Source organism: Festucalex cinctus, chromosome 4, assembly GCF_051991245.1.
Source record: "Festucalex cinctus isolate MCC-2025b chromosome 4, RoL_Fcin_1.0, whole genome shotgun sequence".
In the NCBI taxonomy this organism is placed as follows: Eukaryota; Metazoa; Chordata; class Actinopteri; order Syngnathiformes; family Syngnathidae; genus Festucalex; species Festucalex cinctus.
Window position 1 is genome coordinate 9,348,051 of NC_135414.1, and position 23,242 is coordinate 9,371,292.

Consider the following 23,242-nt stretch of genomic DNA (forward strand, 5'->3'; position numbering starts at 1 on the left):
CAGTTATTAAAAAAAAAATCAAAACAAAACAAAACAAAGTTTAAGTAAGCAACTCCAGCATTATGTACAATTTGAACATTTGTTTCCGTGATTCTTGCGCAAACCACTAGAGGGAGCCCGCTCACAACTAGTGGTACTCATGTCTAGGGGTGTTAAAAAAAAAAAATCGATTCGGCGATATATCGCGATACTACATCGCGCGATTCTCGAATCGATTCAATAATCGGCAGAATCGGGTTTTTTTTTTTTTTTTTTTTTTTTTAGGATTCACACCTTGAGCATGGAAGAATGTTATATGAACGGCACATTAAGCCTTAATATTTTTATTTTAATGCTGTTCAAATGTGAAACAGATTGCAAACTGTTTGTGTACAGTGGCTCACGGTTATAAGCCTCAAGTTTTAGATAAATATATTCATACAAATCTTACAGTGTACATGTACAAATTTACTGATAGTATTTTCTAAATTTGAATGGAAAAAAATCGCAACAATCGACTTATAAATTCGTATCGGGATTAATCGGTATCGAATCGTGACCATTCGTATCGGGATTAATCGGTATCGAATCGAATCGTGACCTGTGAATCGTGATACGAATCGAATCGTCAGGTACTAGGCAATTCACACCCCTACTCATGTCGCACTTTGAGAATGGTTGCATTGTAGAAAAAGTAACGAAATACTGTATCTATTTAAGACATAATACACAAATGTACAAAGAGTCATTAGCGATATAAAGCGTGCAGTAAACAGATAAAATCAAATTAGTTGTTCAATTATGCTGATATGCCACGTTAGGTACATCCACAAAGTCTAATGCTAATTCTTTCAAATGTGTTGTGTTATGTTGAATTATAAAAAAATAAAATGTAACATTTTTTTTTAATTGTGAAAGAGTTTATTTGCCTGTTACTCTAATAAAATAAAAAAAAGCTATGTTAAAAATGTCTTTAGAGAGATGCTAAGTTAATGCTCACAAATGTAGTATTAATTAAAAATACAGTATGTATATTACTTTGGTTTAAGCAATTCCTTGAATTGACACACATTGGTGTATCCAAACTTCCTAAAAATTTGACCAAAACTGTATTTAAAGGTTAGATATAGGTTGTTGGAGTCAATATTTGGGACATACTGTGTGTTTGTTTGCATCGACAAATCCAGATGTTGTCTTGTCCCTTGAGGTTCAGGCTCCACCAGCGTGGAGTCCATAGAAGCAAACACGGGCAAAGGTCAACCATGACGTAGATTAGAGAGGCCTGTCGCTTGGGACTTGGCTCTTGAATTCACTTTGAAGCATGTTGGACATGTATCCCCCCACCACTAGTATTCCATTCTGATGCGATAGTTCCATATCACCAATTTGTGCATTACAGAATGTATTTTAATCATTAAAATCTGAAATGAAGCAGCAGTGTTGATTTCTGTTCATCATACCACTGAGGCACTCGTCTACCAGAGTCAGTGCAAATTTATTGTAGGCCAGAAAAACCCTGCACTAATTCACTTAATTGTTGCAGCTGCCGTTTGATATCCTTGATGACCAGCTTATAAGGTCCATGTGGGCTACTAGTCTTCCGTTTCAGAACACTACAACAAATAACTGTCTTGTTAATAATATTTTTTCCACTTACAGTTCCACATTTGGCCTCCTAGAATGCAATTAAACCTGATTAGTTAAACTACTGTGCTATGCACTAGTAGCCTTGTGAAGACCACTTAATAGCAGTTTTCCGATTACTAGTGAAGAAAAGAGAGTAGTGGGAAAAAAAAGCATTACTAGAGAGATGGTCATTCTACTAGTGCAACCTATTCCTATTCTTAATATCCAGCCCAAGGTCCATGTACTAATATGCTCTTTGTCCTGTAAGACAATTCAGCATACTACTAGAACAACTAGCGCACACTGATAAAATGACTAGGGTGCACAAATATAACATCTGTGTTGCAGTACACTTCTAGTGCCACCTTTGGCTTACTAATAGAAAATTCTAACTTACTAATAACTAGTAAGTCATGCACTAGTAGCGTCCTTGCCCTTTCAAACCACAGTTTGATCAGGGGATGTCGTTGCTATTTGTCAACTGTGAATAAACTTGACTTTACTTGACTTGACTCCTCTCAGTACTAAATTGCCCACTAGAAATTGTGCCTCTCTCGTGGCATGTAGTTGTGCTACTAGTATGCCAAAGCTTTCCGACTACTAGTGAAGAAAAGAGAGTAGTGAAAAAAAAAGCATTACTAGTGAGATGATCATTCTACTAGCGCAACCTAGTCCTATTCTTAATATCCAGCCCAAGGTCCATGTACTTGTATTCAACCACTTCTAGTGCCACCTTTGGCCTACTAGTACAAAATGCAACTTTACTAATAACTAGTAAGTAATGCACTAGTAGCCTCCTCTCAGTACTAAATTGCAAAGTAGTGCAAATAAAAAAAGCATTACTAGTGATACGGTCATTCTACTAGTGCAACCTAGTCCTATCTTTAATATCCAGTCCAAGGTCCATCTACTAGTACACTCTTTGTCTTTACTAGTAAGACAACTTTGCTAAGACAAAATTGTGCACGGTGCACTATTTTATGATGTCACTAGTACTACTAATAGTTGTGAGGACCAAGAGCGTACTAGTGCATGGACTTTAGGCTTGATATCCTCCTGACTACCAGGAAAAAATCCATTGCCCAATCATGTTTATTTTGATATTCCCCAATCTTTGTGAAGTAACTGGAATACTGCAAAATAAATTTTTTTGGAAAAAAAAAAAAGTTGTATTTTTAAGCTATGATGTGTCCACTACAGAGGACATTTTTTAAAACTTAAATGCTAGGCTCAAATACAGTTAAAATAATTCAAACAATACTTTCATGTGTTCTTAAGAGTCTTATAGAAAACATGCTAACTACATTTAAAGCCTACATTTGTTCAATAAAAAGTGTTATACACTTACTTTTCCTCTTCCCTAAAAAGTGCTTGCATTGAGGGAAGCCATTTTCTTTTATGATGCAATCAAAGATAGCAAAGCCCCACCCCTACACATTTGGTATCATTGGAAAGCTCTGAATGTCCTCTATAGAGCACAAAAGGAGTTAATTATGTACTGGGTGGGAGATATTCAGGTTTAGAAAGGTCCACTACAGAGGACAAATTTGAATTGCTCTTAGTCAGGAGGATACCAACAATATTGAATAAATGCTCAAACAGCTTTCCAATATGCTTCATATAAGCTGATTGCTGTGAATTAATGGGCTAATAAACCTTTCAGGAAGCTTCCGTGTCCCTTCCTCTCTGCTTTGTATTGATTTATGTGATTCAATTACGTGTGTCTGTTTCAGAACCCAGTGTCAGGACTCCTGCCTGCCAGCGCCCAGAAAAAGGATGCGTGGGTGAGGGATAATGTGTACAGTATTCTGGCCGTGTGGGGGCTGGGCATGGCCTATCGCAAGAATGCCGACCGGGATGAGGACAAGGCCAAGGCCTACGAACTGGAGCAGGTGTTTGTGACAGCTCGTCGTAGCCCGTTCCTCTTTTCTGTCATCGCCCTCATGGATGTTGGCTCGATAATGACCAAACAGTTTATATTTGTGGCTCATATGTGCTTCAGTAGGATTCAACGCAAATGCACCCCAATCTACATTTGTTTACAGTAGAGATATACATTGATAGATGGATGTTGATTTTTCTTTGTGACAAAACAACTTTTACTTCTTTCTGTCCCTTTTCATTTCTTTTGAAAGAGTGAAATAAAAAAAAAATATTGAATTGAATTAACAGATAGATAGTTATAGAATTTTGTTAGAAAGTCGGGAAAAACCTACTTGAAGAGAGAAACATTATTTGGGGTGGTTTTGAGGCTGGTAGCTTTATATGATGGCAGGTGTCTTCTGACTCCCATTTAAGTGAATTTGAATGTGATGACTAATTCTGAGCCCAGCCACATCTCAATGATAAGAAGAAGATTAGTCCAGTTTATAAGGAGCTATCACATATTTGTGGTCACATTAAGTTGTTAAGAGCTTTGAAATGATTCATCTTGGCATCATTTTTATATCACAAAAATCTGGCATTTCAACAGGGGTGTGTAGACTTCTTTATCCACTGCATGCATATATGGATTATCGAATAGGGAATATTCTTATTGGAGCTTTAATAACTTTGTCGCTGCCTTTGACGGCTGTAAATATCAAATATGCATTTTAACTGGGAGTGATGAAATTACAGTAAGACGAATATTATTCCACATTGCTGCTAATGATATTCATGTCTCCACAGTTACTCCTCTGTGTCTTATGGGTTATTAGTCTCGCCATATTTTAATTTAATTTAGTTTAGTATAATTTGTTATTCATCATTTGTTGTTGTTGTTGTTGCTGTACCCACATTTCATCATATGTACAATCGCAGTAAAGATTTTCTTTTTATCTACTTTATTCTTAGTATAAAAACTGATAACAAACCTAAATATTTTTTAAAGTACTTTTTGTGATTATTTTTGCTAAATAGCCCATGTTGAAATCTTTTCTTATCGATTAAAAAATAAATAAATAAATAAATAAATAAATAAATAAATAAATAATCAAAACAGCAAACAATCTTTTGTACGTAACTAACTAACAATCGCTTCGTGTTTGTGGAGAGAGTTAAGAAGAAAATATGTATAAATATATGAAAATATCAGTTTGCAGATATGAGTTAACCTAAACAAACATTCAATGTAACATGTATATATGTTAATGTGCTTTCTTGGTAGAGTGTGGTCAAACTGATGCAAGGACTTCTACGTTGTATGATAAGACAGGTAAGACCCATGTTTAGTATTTATTAATCATCCGTTTATTGATGCCGGACAAGCTTTTAACCCACTTTGAAAACATCTGAAGTCCATAAGTTCATGAAGACTGTTTTTAGGATGATATTAGCCCGGGTCAGAATTGTGTGAATGGAAACTGTGTGTATGGAAATCGTAAGGGATACGATAGCTCTGCTGAAACTACACCGTGTTTGTTTTCAGGTTGCCAAGGTGGAGAAGTTTAAACACACTCAGAGCACCGAGGATTGTTTGCATGCCAAATATGATACGGCCACTTGCGCCACAGTGGTGGGAGACGACCAATGGGGTCATCTTCAGGTGGATGCCACCTCCATTTATTTGCTGATGTTGGCACAGATGACGGCATCAGGTTTGGGACTAGGCTTTCTTTGTATGAGGTGTCGTATATAGACTAATAATAACATCTATCACCTAAGAAACTCTCGCATTCACCAATATAACCTCTCACTCACACAAAAAGCTTTGTTCCTCAAGGGCGTGTACCGATTCTCGGAGCTGATACCAACTGCGTCAGTGGGTGATCGGCCTCCCACTTGTGGTCATTTAACAAGGAGGAACTAGAAAATAGAAGAGTAGAAAATTGGCTCCATTTCAAACAATTTGTTTTTTTTGTGTGTATGAGAAGTTTAATGGTGTATGAGAGCTTTTTTTTTATTTTTATTTTTAAGTGAGTGTTTTTTGTTTGTTTGTTTTTTGCTATAAGAGACATTGTTTGGTGTATGTAAGAGGTAAATGTTATTGCAACATATATATTTTTGTTTCATATTCATGTTCAAATGGCTAAGTTCTTTGGACATATCATAGACCCCGAATTTTTTTGTGATCACGCAGGTCTTCGCATCATCTCAAACTTGGATGAGGTGGCTTTTATCCAAAACTTGGTCTTCTACATCGAGGCTGCGTACAAGGTTGCGGTAAGCATCATATTTTTGGGTGGGGAAATTATGTTGAGAAATGAAGACATTTGGAATCTCTTTTAGGATTATGGGATGTGGGAGCGAGGTGACAAAACCAACCAGGGCATCCCTGAACTCAACGGGAGTTCTGTCGGAATCGCTAAGGTATGTTAACCAAAAATTAGAATTACAGTGAACCCGCATTTTTTTTGGTGCTATTTTGGGAACTTCTTTGTACGGAAGCGTAGAGCTGCCAATGTGGAGTAACATGTAACATGTTCGAACATACCCGCAAATATGTTCGAACATACTCGCAAATACGTTCGAACATACTTGCAAATATGTTCTAACATACTCGATAATACGTTCGAACATACTCGCAAATAAGTTCGAACATACTCGCAAATAAGTTCGAACATACTCGCAAATATGTTCGAACGTACTGAAATATTTCTTCGGACATACTCGCAAATGTTTGAACATAGTCGCAAATACGTTCGAACATAGTTGCAAATGTGTTCGAACATACTCGCAAATATGTTCGAACATACTCGCAAATATGTTCGAACATACTCGCAAATGTTTGAACATAGTCGCAAATACGTTCGAACATAGTTGCAAATGTGTTCGAACATACTCGCAAATATGTTTGAACGTACTGAAATATGTTCGAACATACTCGCAAATGTTTGAACATAGTCGCAATTATGTTCGAACATAGTTGCAAATGTGTTCGAACATACTCGCAAATATGTTCGAACATACTCGCAAATATGTTCGAACATACTCGCAAATAAGTTCGAACATACTCGCAAATATGTTCGAACGTACTGAAATATGTTTTTGCGAGTATGTTCGAACATACTCGCAAATACGTTCGAACATACTTGTAAATACGTTCGAACCTACTCGCAAATATGTTTGAACATACTCAATTCCTGTGATACTCAAGTGCGCAAGCATGATACCCCATTGCATTATGGGGCGAAAAATTACGAACCTAAATCATGTACGGCAGACATAATAAAAAGTAAAAAAAAAAAGTTACGAACGAACAGTTTTTGTCTACTTAACTCATTCACTGCCAGTCATTATAGAAAATTTTTACATTTCCAATACTCACGTGGGGCGGCACGGTAGTCGAGTGGTTAGCACGTCTGCTTCCCAGTTCTGAGGTCTCCGGTTCGAGTCCAGGCTCGGACCTTCCTGGGTGGAGTTTGCATGTTCTCCCCGTGCCCGCGTGGGTCTTCTCCGGGTACTCCGGTCTCCTCCCACATTCCAAAGACATGCATGGCAGGTTAATTGGGCGCTCCGAATTGTCCCTAGGTGTGCGTGTGAGTGTGGATGGTTGTTCCTCTCTGTGTGCCCTGCGATTGGTTGGCAACCAGTCCAGGGTGTCCCCCGCCTACTGCCCAGAGCCAGCTGAGATAGGCGCCAGCAGCCCCCGCGACCCTTGTGAGGAATAAGCGGTCAAGAAAATGGATGGATGGATACTCACGTGATATTACATTCAATAATTATATATAAACCGAATCTACCAAATAACAGAATAGACTCCCTACTTTTTGTCCCGTCCCGTTCTTTTATAATTGACAGCAGAAAAATGTAGGTTCGCCAAAATACAGCCATTTCTCCCATGGACTCTGAAACTGTGTTTATTTCCTATAAAATGGGGCAATGATGTCATCTACCGGTGGTTGGGCATCAGTAAAGTTGTTTCCAAGTTTGATATTTACAGTGGAGCATGCTCAGATTCGCCCCCATTTAGCACCGCTCTAAAAAATACAATTGACAAGTATACTTGTCAAAGGCAGTGAATGAGTTAATTTTCTAATGAATTGGTAATGTGGCCCATGGTAACAATTTGAAGTAATTCGCGGAGTTTCAGTCAGAAAACGTAGCATGTTGCTGCCATCTTGTGGCATCTTTAGGTAATTACAAACCCTTTTGTAGGGTGTGGGACGTCGTTTACTCCTGGATTTTGTTTGTGGGGATTCACTCTATTTACATTCACAGATCAATTCATTTAGTCAGCGTTTCCCATCCTATATACAGCCAAGGCACATATTTTCTATTTGAATCTCACGACATACCAATAAACAATATGTACCTTCTGTTATCAATTGTTCTGGCTGTCAGTATACATCACTGGCATAGATGGATGAACAAAGGAATATTATTTGTGCATTGGTTGGAGTCACTGCATAATGTGATATATAAACCAATCCAATGTATGTATGCGTGATGTATGTTTGTTCTGTGTGCTTCCAGGCAGCTCTTGAGGCTATCGACGAATTGGATCTTTTTGGTGCCCACGGTGGCCCAAAGTCCGTCATCCATGTTCTTCCTGATGAAGTCGAACACTGTCAGGTACAACGTGCCTTCATCCTGCTAAGCATATGAAAGTATGGAGAATGGTTTACTACATTAAATAATTTTATAATGTTAATAGTACTGTCAATTAGTACATGGCTTTTTTTTGTACTGCACTTCCACTATTGGATATCAAGTATAACAAATAAACGTTCAAACAGTTTTCCATGCGCAGAGTTGGAAGGCAAGTGCCTTCACTGCTGTTCAAGATATTTAAGTAAATTCAGTTCTTTAAAAAATCTGTTATATTTCCTGTTTTGACACCCTTTAGTCCATCTTGTGCTCCATGCTGCCGAGAGCTTCTACTTCCAAGGAGATCGATGCTGGCCTCCTGTCTGTTATTTCCTTCCCTGCGTTTGCAGTGGAGGATGCGGAATTGGTGGCCATCACCAAGTCGGAGATCATCGGTAAATTGCAGGTACTATTAAGACCACCTTTTGTTAATTCTATTCAGGAAGGGTGTATTTTTACAGTGATTTCAATCCAAACCAATGTGCTGTGGCACATTTGTGGGAAATGATCCAATTTATAATAATATACATAATACATAATAATGTTGAACTAGATAGCAGCATGTATAATTAACCAGCATGACCACGTTTCCATTCATGCAACCAAATCCTGGTCCAAATACCACTGGCCCAGATTTTCTACAGTAAATATTTGTGGGTACATTGAGATGAGATCATTATTTCAGTATATATACTTTTTGTGTCACTTTTCTTTGGTGGGGTTCAATGCGATATTTCTAATATAGATTGTGTCTTACTTAATGAATAACCTTGCATTCCCTGTCAGGGACGCTATGGCTGTTGCCGCTTCATCAGGGATGGATATCATTGTCCTAAAGAGGTGAGATTTTCAACACTGTAGCCCATAGGCAGTATCTTATTTTGAAATGGCTTGGTTAGAACCATCAAAAAGTCCAAAACGGGTCACAATATTGTCTACGGGTAATTTGAAGCCTAAATATTGTAAGAATGGGTTAATCACTCCAGGCATCATTATATAATACTGTGTGAAATGAGAGAACAGAACAGTGTAATTGTTTCCTGGCTGTGCACTCACTGTTTCGTTTTCATCAAATTGATATGACTCATGCAGTAACTTCTTGTATTAAATCTCAACGAATTGTATCACACATACTGTATCCATAATGAATCAAATATTTTGTCCTATCTCGCAGGACCCAACTCGGCTGCATTATGACCCTGCTGAGTTGAAGCTGTTTGAAAATATTGAATGCGAGTGGCCGGTTTTCTGGACCTACCTCATTCTTGATGGTGTCTTTACAGGAGACCAAGTGCAGGTAAGAAAGACAACCTCATTGTTTCAGTGATGTCAGTGATGGAATCCATGTTATTTTTAAATAACTGGTTACAGAAGTACTGTACTATTTGATCAAACCTTTGTATTATGTTGTGTTCAGGTACAGGAGTACCGTGAGGCACTGGAGGGCATTTTGATCAGGGGTAAAAATGGCATCAAACTGCTGCCCGAACTTTATGCTGTGCCAAGCGACAAGGTATTGGTCCATTGAGATGGATGGATGGATGGATGGATAGGTAGATCTATGTCTAGCTAGATAGATCTATATCTATATATATATATATAGAGATCTTAAACTAGATAGATCTAGATATATCTATATAGGTCTATCTATCTATCTATCTATCTATCTAGATAGATAGATAGATAGATCTAGATACATCTATGTAGATCTATATAGGTCTTAGATAGATAGATAGGTAGATCTATGTCTAGATAGATAAATCTATATCTCGATCTTAAACTAGATAGATCTATATCTAGATATATAGATGGATGGGTGGATAGATAGATATATCTATGTCGAGATAAATAGATCTATATATAGATATAGATCTATAGAGCAATGGATGGGTGGATAGATAGATAGATAGATAGATAGATAGATAGATAGATAGTATACAGTGTTGCCACAGTTACCTTGAAAAAGTAACTTAGTTACTTTACTGATTACTTGATTTTAAAAGTAACTAAATTGCGTTACTGATTACTTGATTTTAAAAGTAACTAAGTTAGATTAAAAGTTACTTTTTTAGTTACTTTCAGCAGCTGCCGATAACACCATCTCAACATAAAAATAATGAGTTCCAAATACTTTATTGAAAGTGCATTTTTAACATGAAAATAAAGGTTTTTTTTTAATGAAAAACAAAATAGGCAGTCTCTCTTGACTTCTTGTAACGTAAATACTTTTTATAAAACAAAAAATAAAAATCTATCCAGGTTGAAAATGAAAATCCCCTAAATTCCTCTATTGTTTGTTTGTTCCGCTATTCCAGTGTGTACACATGTATCAGTTTAAATATTTATTAGTAGTTATTGACAGTTATAATTGTTTTTTGGTTTGTTTGTTTTTTCTCTTCAAAATAAGGATCAGGAAAACAAAAGGTTGATAATTTAATGTTAAATATAAATATTTAACCTTTAGACAGACACCAACACAATTAAACAGAATATTTGCACATTGTGAAGTATTTCAGAAACATAAATTTAAGACATGAAATAAACCTACCGTCCAGCCAAAAGAAATATGAAGCCACCTTATGGAACAATAAATCTATCAAACACATTTTAACCACTTAATATATGCAAAAATATTTCCAAAAGTTCATTTCCCTTTTTAATCAACAATTTTTGTATTTAACAATTGTTTTTTCTTTTGTCATCACTTTCATTTTTGGTTAATGTATGACATCTTTTTTTGTTTTTTTAATCTGAGACACGATGATGACCACAGAATCACTACTGTTTATATTTTGTTTTTTGGGCTGTCGTAATCGCGGGCACGTCTCAGTTCTCCTATCTGCTGCTCATGCTAGTTGTAGACATTGACAGGGAGCCACAAACTGAGAAATGAGATACTTGCAGTGTGCTTTTAGCTTAGCTGGTGTGTTGGCTGTGGGACATACCTGTGTCGTTTGAATCCATGCATTGGATCGTCACGGGAGTTATTCTTTTTGGCTCGCGCGCAGTACCAACACCGGCCCGGGACAAGTGCACCGAGAGGACTCGATAGCCATGGGAAATACCGAGATGTACGGCACCGGCTTCTGCTAACTGTCTCCATTTGTATGTTGTCACTCGTTGCGCGCGCGCGCGCCGTGTCGCGAGCACGGAAACACGGAAGTAGCTTGAATGGTGATGCTACTGAAATGTAAACAAAACAAGTAGAGCACGGCGCAGAACTCTTGCTATTGTTATGAAAACCATAAAGCCTCACTCGCAACCGATACGGTCGTTTAGCTCCCCTTGACGAACGATGGTTCGGTCGAATCGTTTTTTTGTTCCACCCCTACTGAAAACGTAACTTGTCTGACGTCACTCCCCCTGGCGAGAGGGCGGAGACGACCTCATCCCATAATGCTTCACGGACCAGTTGAGGATGGAAATAAATTATTTTTTTTACCACTTTTATGGTCCATAATGCACACTTTTTTTGTTGTGTTGTGTGCCTGTTGGTTAATAAAACTAGTAGTAAAAGTATCATCACTTTTGTTTTGAATGTGCAAACCATTCATGACCAGACCATGGCTGAATTCAGTGTGGTGATCAATGACTTCTGCCTCATCTTCGTAGTTAGCAGTAGTTGTTTGTGACTGTTGCAACAGTGAGATAGTTTGCCTTCTTCATGAAAATGTCGAGTAACGCATTGATTCTCTGGACAGTAACTTTAATCAGACTACTTTGTAGAATAAAGTAACGCGTTAGACTATTAGTTACTTTAGAAAGCAACTTTTTTGAGTAACGCGTTACTAAGTAACGCGTTACTAAGTAACGCGTTACTAAGTAACGCGTTACCGGCAACACTGATAGTATATTGACTCACTTTCTTTACACTTGAGATGAATTATCATTAAAATTGTGACATGACCTAAGAATGAGGTGTTTTTGATTGCAGGTGGAGGAGGAGTACAGCAATCCCCACTCTGTGGACCGAGTAGCCATGGGTCAGGTGCCTCACATGTGGGGACAATCCTTGTACATTCTGGGCTGCCTATTGGCTGAGGTAGCTGAATGTAGCATAGAAGCCTGAGCACCACTTGTGTTGTCAACTGCCAATACTGCTTTCCAAACTTAATGTGGATATGTGTTGTCTTTGAAGGGCTTTTTGGCACCAGGAGAGATCGATCCTCTCAACAGGAGATTCTCGACAAATTTAAAGCCAGATGTCGTGGTGCAAGGTTGGTTTGAGGGCAAATCTTATAAATATATGGAAAGCGGTTTAAGCATCTTTTTCATAGCCTTGATATTCAACTTACTATTGTGTGCTTTGTCCTCACCAGTAAGGTGACTCAGCACACTCGTTTAACACTAGGATGCACTAGTAGAATGACTGTGTCTCATTTGTAATATTTTTTCCACTAGTAGTGCCACGTTAACCTGCTAGTTTGCAATTAAAATGCACGGGTAACAATGCTAGGCCCAACTAGTAGGCACCTGTTACACACTAGAAGCTTCCTGGTTCTTACTAGTAGTACTAGAAACAGTGGGCATTTCTGTATTTTATAGCTTTGCCCCACAAATAACATGCATTTGTCATTCTAATATGCCAAAGTCATCCTCTTAGTGAGCAGAAATGAAGATTGACTATAGGTGCACTAGTAGAACATCTCTTTCTTACTCTTTCTTACAAATGTTTGTTCCACCACTGCCTTCCCCTACTGTATGACATTTCTGCATACTAGTAGGACTTTTCCATACAATAAGACAAATACTTGTTCGGCACCAGTTGACATCTGCACACTACTAATAGTACCATTGAAGGGCTAAATGTAGATCCTAGTAGATTTTTTATTATGTCACTACTCAATAGTAGTACTAGTACCATCTAATTGGCAAGAAGTGCATAGTATTTCCTCACTACTAACGTGTCTTGCTAATAGTATGCTGAAGTTGTCCTACTTATGAGGACAATGATCCGACTAGTGCATGGCCCTTAAACTTGATACCAAAATAATGTTTTTTTTGTTTTGTTTTTTAAAGCCAGTTGAGCCTTTATTGGATCATCAAAGTCCATGTACTAGTACACTGTTTGTTTTTGTAAACTTAGCCAATGACTTGGGTGCACTAGTAGAATGAATGTGTCTTACTAGTAATGTTTTTTGTTCTACTACTGAACTTCCACTTTAGTTGTACACGTGTGGCATATAAACATATACAAACATATTTCTTGTGAGGAAACTACTAGTGAGAAGTTTAGGTCTACTAGTGGGGTCCAGGAGGATACTAGTGCATGCATGGGCCTACATACATTGGGCCTAGTAGTGATAAATTATTAGTCCATCACAATAGTTTACCAAAATGGTTTAATTAACTGAGTACTAGTAGGGAAGAAGTGGCACTAGTAGTGGAACAGATTTTTCTACTAGTGCGCTTAATGGTCTTACTAGTGAAGACAAAAATTGTACTTGTACATGAGGCTGGATATGAAGGATATGGATTAAATGCTTATACAAATGTCCCCTTTTCGTGATGACATTTTTGAACTTGTGTTTGCGTCAGTTTGTGTCTTAGCAGAATCCGAGGCCATCCAGAACTTGTTGAACCAGCATGAGATAAAGGTCCAAATGTTGTCTGAGGTTCTGCCAATCAGGGTCCTGCCTGCTCGCATCCTGAGCCACATTTATGTTCGACTGGGTACCTGAACACAAATGTCTTCATTCTTAATGTTTATGTTATGTTTATGTATAATCAGCCATGCATTTAAAACTGATCAACATTTTTGCCTATTTTCGGACAATTCCAATCAAAAACTTAAATAGGTCCAATTGTTGTTTCTTTCAAAGTATAGTCAACTATGTGACACATGACCCCATTTCCGTGTGTCAATGCCACAGGGAACTGCAAGAAGCTGAATTTGAGTGGCAGACCATACAGGCACATCGGAGTTTTGGGAACATCCAAATTTTATGAGATCAGGAACCGCTCTTACATATTCACTCCTCAGGTACAACAAGCTTCATCTTCAATATTTCCTCATTACACTTCCATTGTGCTGTTCACAATCCTGTCTTCTCCTGCTATGAAGTTTCTGGATCAACATCATTTCTACTTGGCCCTGGACAACCAGATGATCGTGGAGATGTTGCGTACGGAGGTGGCCTATCTCTCCTCCTGCTGGAGGATGACAGGACGACCTACCCTGACCTTCCCCATCACTCACAGCATGCTTGGTAAACTGCCTCTAAAGTCCCTTCACCTAAGCACAAATGACGATACCCTTCTGAAATTGTCTGAATGCAAAGAAATCTAAAAGAAAGAACTTAGTATTAATGTACTATTAAAGACCATAACTGTTGTAAAAGGACATTAGATCAGCTGAAATATGTCCCCTTTATTGACGCATGTGAGTTTTTTATTATTTATTTATTTATTTATTTATTTTATTATGGTGTGAAAGTTATTATTATTATTATTATTATTTATTTTGCTGACTGTTTTTGGTGTTTGTGTATGAGAAGATTTTGATAAAAATGAGGGTTTTTGGTTTATGTGAGAGGTTGTTAGGTATGCATGAGAGATTTCATTATTGTGTGCAAGTTTTTTTGGTGTTTGACTTTTTTGTGAAAAAAAAAAAAGTTATTTTGGTTGTGGATCAAGCATTTCTCGGCATGTGTGTGATTTTTTGAGTGTGAGAGGTATTTTGTAATGTGTGAGAGGTTTTTGTTGTGTGTGTGAGGTGATGATTTTCAGGAGATTAAAACTTCTTTGTTTCAGAGAGAGAGACAGAGAGAGAGAGAGAGAGAGAGAGAGAGAACATTTTTGTATTTTTATTTTTGTATGTGAGAAGTTTTTTTTGTGTGGAGTTTTTTGAGCCTGGTAGTTTTGTTTTTTTGTTTTGTTTTGTTTTGTTTTGGTAACAACGGAAAGTTTTTGTGTAATTTTTTTCACTTGTATTTTTTGTTGGTGTGAGAGTATTTTTTTGCGTGAGTTTTTTGGTTTTTTGTTTTTTGTTTGGTGTGTGTGAGTGAGAGAGAGCATTTTTGTTAAATGAGAGTTTCGTGTGGGTGTGTGTGTGGGGGGGTAGTGAAGTGTGAGAGTTTTTTTTTTTGGTGTGTGTCAGTGAGAGAGAGCATTTTTGTTAAATGAGAGTTTCGTGTGGGTGTGGGTGTGTGTGTGTGTGTGGGGGGGGTAAGTTAAGGCTGAGAGTTGTTTTTTTTTTTTGGTGTGTGTCAGCGAGAGAGAGCATTTTTTTTAAATGAGAGTTTCATGTGTGGGGGTGTGTGCATGGGTTTGTGTGGGGGTGTGTGTGGTGGTGGTGTGTGTGTGTGTGGGGGGGGGGGGGGGGGTAGGGGGGGTAGTTAAGTGTGAGAGTTTTTTAAACCTGTGAGAGGTACAGATCATTGTTATTTTTGGCCTTTTATGGCACCTCATGAAAACAGTTTTATCACAGTACATTTTCAGAAATTGGCAGTAAACAAAAATGTCACTTGATTGCTTCCTTTCCCACTTGATGGCTCTGCAGACACTCCAGAGAGCCAACTATTTTTGTGCAAGTAATTTAAAAGTACATTTTGACATTTAAATTGTCAACAGTGTTTTTCTCTAGAACACATTTTTTGGTCGGAATAATTGTGTCCAAAAATAAAAAATGGAGCTTGACTCAGAATGTATTGTGAACCTGAGTGTTTTTTGTTTTCACTTTATTGGTATTAATTTAGTTTTATTTTACAAGTGACGTGAATGTATTTCACACTATCTCACTTTCCCAGTTGAAGATGGAGAGGCAATTGATCCGTGTATCCTAGCAACGCTGAGGAAACTTCAGGATGGCTATTTTGGTGGCGCAAGGTCTGTTTCCGCATGTCTCACTTACAAGGGCAGAACTCTCTTGGTTAATTTGAATTTACACAACTCATTAAAAATAAATAAATAAATAAAAATGTGGTTCTGGATTTTCTGTAGACATTTCAGGATGAACTCAAATGTATTTTTAACCTCTTACCGGTGAACTTAATTTAATGTCCAACTGTTAAGTGTATCAACAGTGATACAGAGAGACTAGAAGAGTCACATAAAGGCATACACCCGCAGAAATTCTCATAGATCAAACACCTGTTGTTAGAGAAGGTTTAAATAAGTTCAAGTGTGATGTGGTATGTGATATAAGATTTGGTGTGCCTTCAGGATCCAGATGTCCGACCTACCCAGTCTACAAAACACTTCATTTCATACTCGGCTCAGCTTCTTGGATGAAGAAAATGACGACAGCTTACTTGAAGAGGATGAAGAGGAAGATAAAGACTATGGCGAAGAATATAGCCACTGTGAGCCTTCAGGTACATTAGGAGGCCAATATTTATTGGAATTTTACATGCATGTTAATTCTCATTGAAAGTTGCAACCCTATATGTGACTGATCCAGTTGAATCGCTAAGCAAATGTTTTCCTTTGAACTCTAGAAGGCTCCGACGACATGTTTGATCAATACCTGACGCAGCTCCTCCACAGCACCGCCACCAGATGTCATCTTCCTCCCATCCAGAGTGGGCAGCACCACGTGTTCAGTGCGGAACACACCACCAGAGATATCCTGTCTCTGATGGCCCAAGTTCAAGGTCTTAACGTGCCCAGTGAGTTGAATAAATAAACTATCTATGTTTTATTTTTTTGGGGGGACCTATTTTTAACTCTACAAATGTGTTCAATTTAGAAGTTGTGGTCCTTAAAGTAGTACTTAGGAACTTCATCCATCCATCCATTTTCTTGGCTGCTCATTCCTCACAAGGGTCGCGGAGGGTGCTGGCACCTATCTCAGCTGGCTCTGGGCAGTAGGCAGGGGACACCCTGGACTGGTTGCCAGCCAACCGCAGGGCACACAGAGACGAACAACCATCCACACTCACAAGCACACCTAGGGACAATTCGGAGCACCCAATTAACCTGCCATGCATGTCTTTGGAATGTGGGAGGAGACCGGAGTACCCGGAGAAGACCCACACGGGCACGGGGAGAACATGCAAACTCCACCCGGAGCCTGGACTCGAACCGGAGTCCTCAGTACTGGGAGGCGGATGTGCTAACCACTCGCCCACCGTGCCGCCCACTTAGGAACTTTTCAACCTTAATAAAATATTTTCACAACTCTTCTGATGAAACCGACTTAAAACTAGTTGAATGGTACCTTTGCCATGGCCTGAGGGCACCGGTATAATTTTTACTGGCACTAAGCAACTTTGAGGAGGATGCTAGGAACACTGCCACACAAAAAAAATACAAATGTACTGACTGCTTTAATGGCATACGTCGCTTCCCCCTTTTCACCATTTTACAAGACAGAAGTCAATTTGAATGTCAAAACGCTTACTGGCGTGAGCTAAAAAAATGACAAAATGTGCTTGTCCTCATGGGAAATGTGGTCTTCCTTCAGGCATAACATTACCACTTTTGTCCATATGGTGTTGCCGTAATCAACGTAAACTGAAAGTTTGTTAGTGTTGCTTTAAGTACAAAAGTTTGCACACCCCTAACTCATCCACTATTTTTTTTAACTTATATTTTGCCTTACAATGTTCTAAATGTTGTATGTGTTATTCTAAAACAAACAAACAAACAAAAAAACAAACGTATACATTGGAGTTGTCATGCCACTGTGAGTATATTTTACATCATAGGTGTCAAACTGCAGTCCTCGAGGGCCACAGCCCTGCAGGTTTTGGAGGTTTCCCACTTTCAACACAGCTGATTCATATTTAGGCTCATCAGCAAGCTCCGCAGGAGCCTGATAATTATCCTGATCATTGAATCAGGTGCGTTGGAGTAGAGCAGTGTTTCTCAATTCTGGTCCTCAGGCCCCCCTAGCCAGCCTGTTTTCCATGTCTCCCAATTGCAACGCAGGTGAGGATCGTTATCAGGCTTCTCCAATGCTGGGTGATTATCTGTCATTGGAATCAGCTGCATTGGGAATTGGGAGACATGGAAAACGGGCTGGCTAGGGGGGCCTGAGGACCGGAATTGAGAAACACTGGAGTAGAGAAACCTCGAAAACACGCAGGACCCTGGCCCTCGAGGACCGAATCCTGACACGCGGGTTTCACATATTTGTATATTTTTCAGAGTCTTCCATGTATCTACCAGTTGCCCCTCTCATGAACAAGCATCGCAAATCTCTCAACCTGCTGGAAGTTCCTCAGCCCGCTACACATGCGAAGCAGCACAAGGTAGGCAAACCTGCAATTTTTCAATTGACTTAATTGATTTCCCTCTCAGTATAGGAAACCATTTTTTTCAAATCTTTGACGTCCAGTTAAAGCCCATGTACTAGTATAGTAATGTATGTTCAACAAAAACTGTTAAACCGTCCTGTGTTCAGCTTCAAACTTTGTAGCAGCCTACCAGGAAGTAAAAAGTGAGGCTTTTTCCATTGGTTTAAGACTGTGTTGTCTTACAAGTGAGAACGAAGCGCCAACTAGTACATGGACCTTAATATCAAGGATATGGAATAAAAACTCAAATCAGCTTTAATGTGACTCAATGTCTCATTTATTGGACAAAGTGTCGCAGTGCAGCTGATCTCCACCTGCCGCGAGACCCCCAAGGTAACACGGATTTTGCAGTGCTGGTGAGGCAGCTGAAAGAGTGTCCCACTCTGCAGGACCAAGCAGACATCCTTTATATTCTCTATATGATGAAGTAAGGGGAACCAAATTCAAGCAATGATAACAATCAAAAGAATCGATTTGCTTACAAGTTCTTTCGTGTTTGCTGGCCAGAGGAGCCAATTTCCTGGTTGAGGTGTCTGGTCCAGGCCATGGTTGGGTGAGTGTGCGCACCCTGTTGGAGGAGCTGTATGCGCAAGCTGGAGCCTGCAAGGAGTGGGGTCTCATCAGATACATCTCGGGAATATTACGCAAGAGAGTGGAGGTCCTCGCTGAGGTCAGAAAATTCATTTTTAGTTTTATCATAGCAGTGAAATGGAGTTATATCCAAAATAAATATCTTGGATATAATATGATAAATAAATAAATAATAATAATAATAATTAATGTGTGTTGCATAGGCCTGCACAGATCTTATTTCCCACCACAAGCAGATTACCGTGGGTCTTCCACCTGAACCCAGAGAAAGAGTTATCACCGTGTAAGTCAAAGTTGCTCCAAACTGTCAATTTGTGCTTGAATTGTTCACAAGCATTTCTTTTCCAGTCCTCTTCCCCCGGAGGAGCTGAACGAGCTCATCTTCGAAGCTAGCGGTCAGGACATCAGTGTTGCTGTTCTCACTCAGGTGAATGTTGCGATGATATATCATGTCTTATTTTTCTCTAACAACGAGTGTAAACGTGTGCTGGTCTTGCAGGAAATCATGGTCTACTTGGCCATGTATGTACGCTCCCAGCCCGCCCTATTTGGAGATATGCTCCGACTGAGAATAGGACTCATCATGCAAGTGATGGCCACCGAGTTGGCGCGCAGTCTGCGATGCTCTGGTAGGAACTTGGGCACAGATCCACTTGCACATTCGTGTTAATTAGTACTCAACATACACCCACCACCATTTCAAGTGCCCCTAATTACGGAGGGAACATATGTACAATTCTTTCAGTGAATCAAATAAATGTCTCTCAAATATCAAAACACTTTAGGCAAAAATGACTGAGAAAGTTTTTTATTTTTTTTTAATACAGGGAGTCCTTGAGTTACATTCCTACACTCGCGATGTAACCCGAATTTCGACTTAAGTCTAATTTCCCCATTAAATTCAATATTTACATCAAAATAATTTGCATAAAAAAAATCTCACATAAAAAAAAAATGCTGTCCGACTGAAGCCTATAAGTCTTTGCCGATGTTCGTCAGTGTCTCTCTTTTCTGCGATCTTTTTATGATGTTTAGCTTCGTTTCCATGGTAATTGCTTTTCTTTTGTTTGGCTAGACTAACATTGATAGAAGACGTAGCTTTCTCCTTTGGGGCCATGATGTGGGAAAAAGAGGGCGAAAAAGCCAAAGATACTCCCACAAGTGCACAAGCGTTAGCACTAGCTAAGGGCTAAATAGCAGACGAGGGGAAAACACTGCGGGCTATATGGCGGACAAGGGGCCAAAATGGCGGATGTGGCCAAAATGGCAGACCGCCTTAGGTCGAGTGCACCTTAACTCGAGGACTCCCTGTATATATAGGCCTTTGTGACTGCTAAGGCTGTTTTAAAGCGCTATCTAAATAAATATGACTTGACTTGACTATATATAAATATTATGAATGTAGAAAATAAAGACTGTGGCAAAAAAGGCACTTATTTTGACTGGGGCAAAAGGACAGGTGTTTGTGCACGTGCCTGCAAGTATGTATTAAGTCAAGGAAAACTATGGTAATGGTGGGAATCTTGTGTTTAATTTTATGGGACAGTGTTAATTGCTGCATTCGAAATCAGGATTATCCTAGTTGGATTTTCCTTGATCTCACTTGAACCAAAATGGCGGATAGTGATAAATTGTTTTTTTGTTTGGGTCCTTAAAACACATTTTGACCTCCAACGAACTTGCCTTCTCACAATAAATTCAATAGAAGAGGAACAATGACGAATGAGGTCAATATTATGTATTTATTTTTCTTATAAGCATTCCGTACAGTTCAGTAGTTCACCGTATAATTTCATACAGGGAGATAGTGGCATATTGTACATTGACGTCACATTGGTAAAACGGCATAAGACTGATTCTACTGCACTGAACAGAATATGTTTTAATCCAAAAACGAATGGCATGAAACATTAAAAAAACAAAACACAAGCACTTAGCCCATTCGCTGCAGCTTTGCTTAAGGATTAATGATACATTTTTTTTACATTTCGAAACGATCTGTAGTTCATAATTTGCTATAAACAATTATTATGAGGATATTCTTGGCCAGGTTCAAAACTGACTCAAAGCATACTGTGTGCGAGTGGAAAATGAACACTATGGGGCCTATTCACTAAAGGTTTGCGTCGCCTTTGCACTGTGCTAACCGGCAAAAATGGAGCAATCTGCGAGCGCCTAATTCACTAAACATGCGCAAATGGGGAAATCCGTCACAAAGTGCTCTGCCGAACAGATTGCGTCACGGTGCGCCGGTGTTATGTGCGCATATGTAAATGAGGTAATTTGCATAGATTTGATGCAAAATATGCCCACCCCAATGCAAATGATACTCATTGATATGCAGCGTCTAATTCACTAACGCCAGCGCAAATAGCCACACCTCGTTTGCGTGACGCAAATAACGTTTTTTGAAACCATGTATTAACTGCTCCAACCTCGATTATGACAGCAGTACGTGCCATTTGCAGCACAACATCCACGGCAGATCACGCAGAGAGGAGAGAGAGAGAGAGAGAGAGAGAAAGAGAGGGAGGGGGAAATATTTCTATGTTTATTTTAAGACACAACGTAACCCGGGCTGATCGGCAATGGCAGGGAGGCATTTTCCGATAATTTTTTTACGTGCCAGATGCATACTGTACGCCCACGCCAACCTCTGAAAATATATTTTTTTTAAAAACGATCACGCCAATAATTTGTACTTTATGAATGAATGACATCTGTGCTCTGTACATAATGGCACTATAAACGCTTACTCTCGGTTCAACCTCACTTTCTGATAATGACATCTATCTCGCAACTGTTACTATAACAATCATTTTGTTGGCGTAAATCCATTGCCATGTGTGGTAAATCAGGTGCAAATTTGCTCCAAGCTGTCAGTTTTGTGGGCGTGTTTGCGCCGGTATATGATTAGAGCAATAGTGAATAGGTGGGTCACTGGGCGCAGACTGCGGGTGCAGTTGCGGTGCAATATTTTGCGCTATTACCGGACGCAGCGCATTCTTAGTGAATATGCCCCTATGTAAGAATTTAAATACGGCTTCATTTCTTTGTAGGGGAGGAGGCCTCTGAAAGCTTGATGAGCCTCAGTCCTTTTGGCATGAAGAACTTGCTGCACCACATCCTCAGTGGCAAGGAGTTTGGGGTGGAAAAAAGCAGTGAGTTGTCGCTATTTTACCTAACTGACAGCACCAGCGTTCTTTAAACCTGTTATTGGATAACATTTGTTTCTATAGTTGTGTTTTCTGGATGTCGAGTGATGTCTCACCCTCTCTTTTTATTTGTTTCCACACCCCTAGTTACATGGGTGTTCCAACCTTAAAAATGCAAATGCAAGGCATAGTTGGAACACAGTGAACTTGTTTGTTTATGTGTTGTGCATGTGAGTGGAACATTGTTGAGTAAATGTGTGGTCAAGTTTGCAATCATTTCTAAACAGAAAACAGGCGGCCTCAGCAGACTGGCTCTAATCATTCTGCTGCGTTAGATGTTGTGGTTCTTCAGCTTCTTGTCAGGCTATGTGAATGTGAGTGGGAACAAGAGCAAAGCATCCTTCATTGCAAGCAGAAGCAGTTCTTAATTGCAGCAAATGTTATTATATGTATTATTATTTAATGTTATTAAACTTATTATTTACAATTATCCCTATCATTATCATTTTAAACTTCCTTATGTTAAATTTTTTAAAGTTTGTTGAATAATGTTTTAAGATTGTTAGTTTGTAACCTATTTTCATTTATTTTTCTTCCTCTGAATGTTAACTACTGTTTCTTGATGCTTATGTGTTGTCTTTCCTCGTGTAAAGCACATTGAGTTGCCTTGTGTATGAAATGTGCTATACAAATAAACTTGCCTTGCCTACAACCATACATCAGAAGTTTCAAGTAGATTTTCTCATCCCTGTGCATCAGTGCGACCTATCCAGTCAACCGCTACCAGTCCGGCCATCTCTATCCATGAATTGGGACACACCGGCGCCACCAAGACGGAGCGCTCAGGAATACACAAACTCAAGAGTGAAATCAGACAGGTGGGGTTTGTAAATTAACTTGGAGAAGAAAAAAAAACAATTCTGTCAAATAAAAGTGTTTCTTTTACCTCTGGTTTCAGTTGGATGACTCCCGGCCACTTAGTGTGGGTTTGAAAACAAAACAAACAACCAAAAAACATTAATGTGACTCATGCTAACATAAACCACATGCTATTTAACATATTTTTGTACTCCAGCTCCATTACCGGAATGGCCGCGCTGTCTCCGCGCAAAATCATGACTTGATCTCCATTTCAGCTTT

General features: G+C 39.0%; 1 protein-coding gene across 2 annotated transcripts in view; it reads left to right on the plus strand.

Moving 5' to 3' along the window:
- Positions 1 to 23,242, plus strand: part of LOC144017284 (phosphorylase b kinase regulatory subunit alpha, liver isoform-like) — a 28,964-nt gene that overhangs the window by 1,164 nt on the left and 4,558 nt on the right. Inside the window, exons 2-28 of one of the 2 annotated variants that reach the window (XM_077518675.1) lie at positions 3,339 to 3,497; positions 4,754 to 4,801; positions 5,015 to 5,183; positions 5,666 to 5,748; positions 5,815 to 5,895; positions 8,002 to 8,100; positions 8,375 to 8,521; positions 8,902 to 8,955; positions 9,290 to 9,412; positions 9,533 to 9,628; positions 12,050 to 12,157; positions 12,254 to 12,332; positions 13,654 to 13,788; positions 13,989 to 14,098; positions 14,180 to 14,324; positions 15,864 to 15,942; positions 16,279 to 16,430; positions 16,554 to 16,724; positions 18,208 to 18,311; positions 18,647 to 18,783; positions 18,864 to 19,026; positions 19,151 to 19,230; positions 19,296 to 19,374; positions 19,447 to 19,576; positions 22,007 to 22,108; positions 22,862 to 22,980; positions 23,061 to 23,084. In XM_077518675.1, the coding sequence (XP_077374801.1) occupies positions 3,339 to 3,497; positions 4,754 to 4,801; positions 5,015 to 5,183; positions 5,666 to 5,748; positions 5,815 to 5,895; positions 8,002 to 8,100; positions 8,375 to 8,521; positions 8,902 to 8,955; positions 9,290 to 9,412; positions 9,533 to 9,628; positions 12,050 to 12,157; positions 12,254 to 12,332; positions 13,654 to 13,788; positions 13,989 to 14,098; positions 14,180 to 14,324; positions 15,864 to 15,942; positions 16,279 to 16,430; positions 16,554 to 16,724; positions 18,208 to 18,311; positions 18,647 to 18,783; positions 18,864 to 19,026; positions 19,151 to 19,230; positions 19,296 to 19,374; positions 19,447 to 19,576; positions 22,007 to 22,108; positions 22,862 to 22,980; positions 23,061 to 23,084 (2,976 nt within the window). The remainder of the gene's footprint in view (positions 1 to 3,338; positions 3,498 to 4,753; positions 4,802 to 5,014; positions 5,184 to 5,665; positions 5,749 to 5,814; positions 5,896 to 8,001; positions 8,101 to 8,374; positions 8,522 to 8,901; positions 8,956 to 9,289; positions 9,413 to 9,532; positions 9,629 to 12,049; positions 12,158 to 12,253; positions 12,333 to 13,653; positions 13,789 to 13,988; positions 14,099 to 14,179; positions 14,325 to 15,863; positions 15,943 to 16,278; positions 16,431 to 16,553; positions 16,725 to 18,207; positions 18,312 to 18,646; positions 18,784 to 18,863; positions 19,027 to 19,150; positions 19,231 to 19,295; positions 19,375 to 19,446; positions 19,577 to 22,006; positions 22,109 to 22,861; positions 22,981 to 23,060; positions 23,085 to 23,242) is intronic. The other variant, XM_077518674.1, reaches the window with a different exon arrangement.